The 6,696-nt window shown below is 37.0% G+C and overlaps 1 protein-coding gene across 1 annotated transcript; it reads left to right on the top strand.

Annotated features, from left to right (window-relative positions):
• The first annotated feature begins 311 nt into the window (after positions 1–311).
• Positions 312–1,419, top strand: LOC140877263 (fasciclin-like arabinogalactan protein 21). Its single transcript, XM_073280805.1, has one exon. It carries the CDS (start codon positions 312–314, stop codon positions 1,296–1,298), a length of 987 nt encoding a protein of 328 aa, XP_073136906.1. The 3' UTR covers positions 1,299–1,419.
• The last annotated feature ends 5,277 nt before the right edge of the window (positions 1,420–6,696 follow it).

The following is a 6,696-nucleotide window of genomic DNA, read 5'->3' as shown; positions in this document are numbered from 1 at the left end:
CGTTAGTTTTGACGTTTAATTAAATGGATGGATCAATTGCGAAAAAACGACGAAAATTAAGGGACTAAATTGGATCGATGTAAGAACGGAGGACCAAATCAAAAATAAAATCTAAAATGAGGGACCAAATTGAGAATTATCCCTAAACAAAAATTATAAATAATGGAACAATAATGGAATAAAATAAATAGACAACGCTAACTAGTCATCACAAAATTTTGAAAAACGAAAACAGTTGCGAACCGCCCCATTTATACAATTTCCTTTCTCGCTTGTGAAATCAAGAAGCCCAAGAATCACCATTTTCAGCCATGGCCGCTGCCTATTCGCCAGCCCTCCTCCTCCTAATATCGATATCTCTCGCCGCCGCAGTAGTGACCCCACCGCTCCACCCTTCCCCCGGAGCATTATACCCAAAATCCCTCCTCGCCACCGTCCTCTGCACTCTCGGCTACGAAGAGCTCGCCGCCGCAACCGCCGACGCCAACTTCTCCTCCGCCACCCCAACCACCGTATTCGCCCCTACACACTCCTCCCTCCTCACCTGCCCCTCTTGCTCCATCCCTCTCATCCTCCAAGAGCATTCTCTCCCCGGCCTCTACTCCTTCCATTTCCTGCGCCGATTAGCGTTCGCCACCAAGATCGGCACTTTCGCCCCCAACCGCTGCCTCACCGTCACCTCCTCCTCCGCGAAAATCTTCATCAACGGCGTCGAAATCACGAAGCCGGACCTCTTCAACAATGGCCTTCTCATCGTACACGGCATCCAAGGCTTCATCTCCCACTTATCCCCAATTTCTTGCAGCATCGAAAGGATGACTTCTCTATCCTTCCCCCAGCAGCCGCCGCCCTCGGCGGCGTTCTTCACGATGCGCCAAATGCTGAAAGAATCCGTGACGACGCTGCGGGTGGGCGGCTACAGTATAGTTGCTCTGGGAATGCTCGTCGCGTACCCTGATCTTTCAGCCCTCGATTCGCTCACCCTTTTCGCCATTGACGATGATTCGATCTTCAGCGGCGGCGAAGGCCACTCCTATGTATCGAAGCTGAAGTTTCACGTCGTGCCCAACAGGGTCTTGACGGCGGCGGACTTGTTTGCGCTGCCCAAGGGCACGGCGTTGCCGACCATGGAGAGCGGTCGGAATCTGGTGGTAACCAATACCGGGAGCGGGAGCCCATTGGCGCCGTTGAGGATTAATTACGTGAAAGTGAGACGATTCGATTTGGTCCATAACAGTAAAATTGCGATTCATGGAATGTCGATCCCTTTCCGGCATGTACATTACCAGGAGATGTAATGGGTTCATGTGAGTTTTGAAAACTCGTGAATTGATTGATCGCTGATCAAGAATCATTTTTGGGCTATGAATTTGCACATATTCAATTGTAAATGTAAATTTGCTTTGAACTGCGGAATGATGTTTTACTATACCACTTTGTTTGAAAGATGGGATTCTAGATGGATATATAATTGATGTCAAGTGTCTTACGACAATAAAATGATTGAAATTAGGATATTGAACGAATATCTACTTTTATTGAAGTTTACTTTCATGAATTTAAAACATGGTTTATTTGCTCTGTTTCACATTTATGGAGTGATCTTGTTTTGGCTGACAGGGTCGGGGCAATTAGTCAATTACTCTATCTTCGATGTTTGATTTATCCAATTCTATTTATGATCATTTCGTGTTGTTAATCATAAATTGATATCAATTTATTGTTGTATGTAAATAATCTGACAAACTATTTGCATGTTTATTGCTCATAATCTCGAACGGAAAAAAAGTGAGGGAGTGCCCAATCAACTTCTCGAACGTTCAAGATAAAAATCATAAACCTTACTTGATTACACGACTAATTGATTAATTACTAAACTTTTCAATGCTAATGATGTGATCTAATTAATATTTATTTTTATACTTTATAGACTTCAATCCTCGAATACAAGATGAGCATCAGAACTTCTAGTTAAGTCATTCAACACATACGAAGCATTTGGCAACTCTCTTAGCCAATGCTACTAACTTCATAGATGTGGTTGTTTCAACTCAGGGTATGGCTGATTGGCGGTTGACAGGTTTCTATGGCTTCCCCGAAAGAAATCACAGACGGGATTCTTGGGATTTATTACGCACTCTAGCTCATCGCTCATCCCTTCCTTGATATTGTATTGGAGATTTTAATGATCCCTTATCTCAATCAGAAAAAAGAGGCAGGCTACGTCATCTGTCATCTCTTATTAACGATTTTAGAGATACTCTAAATGATTGTGGTTTACTTGATCTCGGGATGAAAGGCCATTGGTTTACTTGGGAGCGTAGTCGGGGCACATCGAATTTTGTTGAGGAGAGACTTGATAGAGCTCTAGTCATCTCATCGTGGTTGGAGGTATTTTCTACTGCTGAGGTACTGAATATAGATGTGGTGTCCTATGATGTTGAAACCATCATCTTTGGTTTGTTATCTTAAAAAGCGTTTTAGATTTGAAAATTCATGGCTTTTGGAACCCGAGTGTAAAGCAGTTGTTAAGCATGGCTGGTCGAAATGCAATAATGTGGATATCCAAAAAAGAATTGAAGGATGTGGGAGTGATATGCAGATTAGGGGGAGAAGGTTATGTTTCGTTTTAAGAAAGCTATCTCTTACTGTAGAGAGAGACTTAAACGTTTCAAGAGGATGCAAGTTGATTATGCAGATGCCCAGATTGAAGAAACAAAGAATAGGCTTGCGAAATTACTTGCACGGGAGGAAATTTTTTGGAAGCAACGAGCAAAGGTCTTTTGGTTAAAAGCAGGTGATGCAAATACCAAGTTGTTCCATAATTATGCTTCGTCTCGTCAACGTAAAAATCATATTGTGGAGCTTCGAGATGATGTGGGGAATCATTATTTGTGGGGAAATGGTCTCCAGGATTACATTCTTAGGTATATCAATGATTTATTCACTTCCAGAGGTTGCGATGATCACACCATATCATCCGCACAAAACAAAAATCAGAAGTCAGAACAAGCAAACAACAAACCCAAGTAAATCATAATCACAATAATTCTTATGCATGATCATGCCCATTAAACACAAATAAAAAAGAAACCCAATTAATAATTCAAGGAAATAAAAAAGGAAAGAAATTTACGCAATCCCTATAAGAAGCCATAGAATTCTTGTGTATATTGGTTTCAACCTGGAAATTCGAACTAAATCTGGAATCGATTTAAAATATGACCCAAATCAAAGCTTAAGTAGGCTGAACCGGAGTAGCAGTCGAACTCGCCGGAAAGGAACTGGAATGAGCTAAATAACACGTGACTGGTTTCTAAATTGCTAACCATCAGAAAGATCCAATCAAGTATTTATAGTATTTGGAAGCAATACTAGAACGAGGAAAAATAAAAAAGGAAAAGAACTGAAGTTTTAAACGTCATATTAGAAGAACTATAGACATTCTAAATCATAACATAAATTGAACAAATAACTTATTTCAAATTAGTTTCAAGAAGCCCCGAAACTCACATGACCTTTGATTAGGGGTGGGCATAATTTGGTTAAAATCGAAAAAACCGGCCGAACCGAAAAATTCGATTTTTTTGGTTCGATTTTTCGGCCGGTTTCGGTTTTAAAATATATGAAAATCGGTTTTTTCGGATCGGTTTTCGGTTTTATGCCCCAAAAAAAATCGAAAAAACTGAACCGGCCGAATTTTGATTAAAATAATAATTTTATGGATATTGACCATTGGGCCTTACAAATGGGCCTTTTTATCACTTCCATTCTTTTTTCTTACAAGATGTAAGCCTATTTTAATTAAATGTGGTTTTTATACAACTTAATAGTCGCTTTATTGTTTTTAAAATCAAGGGTAATTATAAGCACCAATCAAATTCACTCGAATTTTTAATTATTAGTGGTATCTTGGTGCCCACCCTTGATGCTTGGTCCCCCGGCACTGTGGAGGTTCTGTAGCGCGTCATGAGCACCGGGCTAAGGTCGCGGATCTCAACCTGAAAAGATTCTTTGAGTGCTGAACTACTCCTTGTTCTCTTCCCAGATTTTCCTCCATACCTTTTTCAAAATCACGATCAATTCCTTTTTAAAATCCTGCTGCAGCTGCACGAGCCCTTCCCGCGTGCCATAAATGACCTACGCCCATCTTTTTACTGTTGTAAATTAATCTCTTCAATTTCCACCTTGTTGAAGATCTATTGGTGCTACCCGAAGACTTAAATGAATAGTTTTTTTCCTAAAAAGAAACCCATGAATAGCACGTTTAACCATAAGTTAGTCATTTATTTCTTTCGATCAATTTGTGCAATTTTTATCAAATTTAATTTTCATCTTCAATTATTCGTAATGTGCACCTCGTATACAAGTAGTTTTTTTTTTCTCTTATTCTGTTATATATTTTGAATTATGTCTAATATAAAATCAAATTAAGAGAATTTAGAATAAAATTTTGGCATAAAAATAAGCTTCTTCAAGTTAAAATTATTAAAATCTTATTTGAGTATCCACTGAGTCAAAAAAATATTAAATGATTTAACGATTATTTGTATTGAAATTTTTTTTTGAGTATATTTCATATGATGATATAATTGATTATTTGCATTTATAAAAATTACAAGTATGTTGCATTTTATATAATATTGGTTTTTGAATAAATATAGTAAAAAATTATGTAAAACATTTTTTTTAGTACGTGGCTTTACAATTATATATTAAGGCTTACTTTGATTATGATATTAAATTATTATATATTTATATATGTCAGGATCGAAATGGAATTGCTGGATTGGATCAAGTCTCTATTGGATTGGATCTCTGCTGCCGTTTAGCTAGTAGTGAGTTGCTACTGTTACTGGATGTCTGAATCAGTCGCCTATAATTCTATAATGAGTTCAGTAGTGTGAGCCACTAAACTCTCATTTATCTATATATCTGAAAGAGTTAACCAACAAATATAGAATTGTGCGGAACAAGGCCATCTAAGAGATTGAATTTGCATCAAGTGGCTTTACTGGATGTGTGTGTGTGTGAAAGAGAATAAACGACACAACAATTTGTTCCTGGATGTTCGGAGACTCAACTGCTCCTACGTCATCCCTTCTTCTGTTTCCAAAAAGTATCACTAGAAGACTTTGACTAAAACAGCCCACCTCAGCTAGGTCATACCCCACTGCCCACAACTGAGACTCCTAGTTCTTTACTGGTTTTAGCCATCGACTGAAAACAAGTTACTGAGGTTTGCAGTACCTCAACCGTATGAATGAACAGTTTACAACATAACATTTAATAAAATATGATCCTTAAAAGATCTGATCTACATGAAACATGTGCTGAGTGCTCTTCGGCTCTTGATATGATATGCAATGTAAGCTTTGAACTCCTCTACTGGTTGTATCTAAACAACTTAAAAGTGTTCAATTGTTATAAGATATGATCTAAGTGTTTGTGTGTTCCTGTGAGCCGGATGGTTCTTTCACTGACTGTGGTATCTTATTTATAAGTACAAGGTAATGGTCATCTTAGATTCAAATACATCCGTTGGTTTGTAGCCCTTTTTCTTGTCCTTTAGTTCAATGTAAGAGAGTACACTTCTACGACTGCACAATTTTGAATTCATCAATGTACTAGAGACTTTGTCAAGAGGTTAATAGCTTAGACTGGTTACTGGAGAGCATCTGCTCTGCTGCTTCTGCTTTTGCTATTATGCTCTTGTACTCTTCTTCATCAACTGGGCTCCTGCTACTGCTTCGCAACTACTGCTTATCAATAGTTGATGTGTAGAATCATATTTGTCAAACCCCGAAACTCAGATATATGAGTTCCTAACAATATATATGTATGTACATCCGGGACTTATTTTTTTTTTTGTTAATACCAAAACTCAGATATATGAGTTTTCAAGTTAATACAATAGAGCTCATATTTTTTTTGTTCATCCGGGGTTTATTTTTCTCAGGATCGGCCCTGACGTTATATACAAATATTATGTTATGTGTAAGTATAATATAGATTTATTTTTTAAAATATTCAATTCTAATATTTTTATTTTTTATTTTTTTGTAATTTGACAATTTTGTGTGGTTTTTTTTAGAAAAAAACAATCAAAGGTGAACACCAATCAAAGTCACTCGAATCCTTAATTACGTAGTGGTACCTTGGTGCTCACCCTTGATTTTTTTTCCTAAAAAAAACCCACACAAAATTGTTAAATTGCAAAAAATAAAAATATTAGAATTGAATATTTTAAAAAATAAATCTATATTATACATACACATAACATAATATTTGTATATAACGTCAGGGCCGATCCTGAGAAAAATAAGCCTCGGATGAACAAAAAATACGAATTCTATCGTATTAACTTGAAAACTCAAATACATACATATATATTGTTAGGAACACATATATCTGAGTTTCGGTGTTTGACAATTCACATTTCAAATCTATTGTATTCATTTGCCTCAAACTTATTATTAACGATTTGAAATCCTTTGTGACAAACTTATGATCAATATAGGTATTTACTTTAATGGATCGTGTGTATATTTTTACTTTTTTTTGCAAAACTAAAACACACTGTTGTTGTCGGATATATATCTGACTTGATTTATATGCAAATTCATCCCACGACCAGTGCTTTGTTCCTTTTGTTGTCGTCGAATTATTATCTTTAAAATGTCCCAATCACGTGAT

The sequence above is a fragment of the Henckelia pumila genome, chromosome 2, assembly GCF_033568475.1.
Source record: "Henckelia pumila isolate YLH828 chromosome 2, ASM3356847v2, whole genome shotgun sequence".
Lineage (NCBI taxonomy): Eukaryota > Viridiplantae > Streptophyta > Magnoliopsida > Lamiales > Gesneriaceae > Henckelia > Henckelia pumila.
Note: the sequence above shows the minus strand (reverse complement) of the source record. Positions and strands in the feature narration are given on the sequence as shown.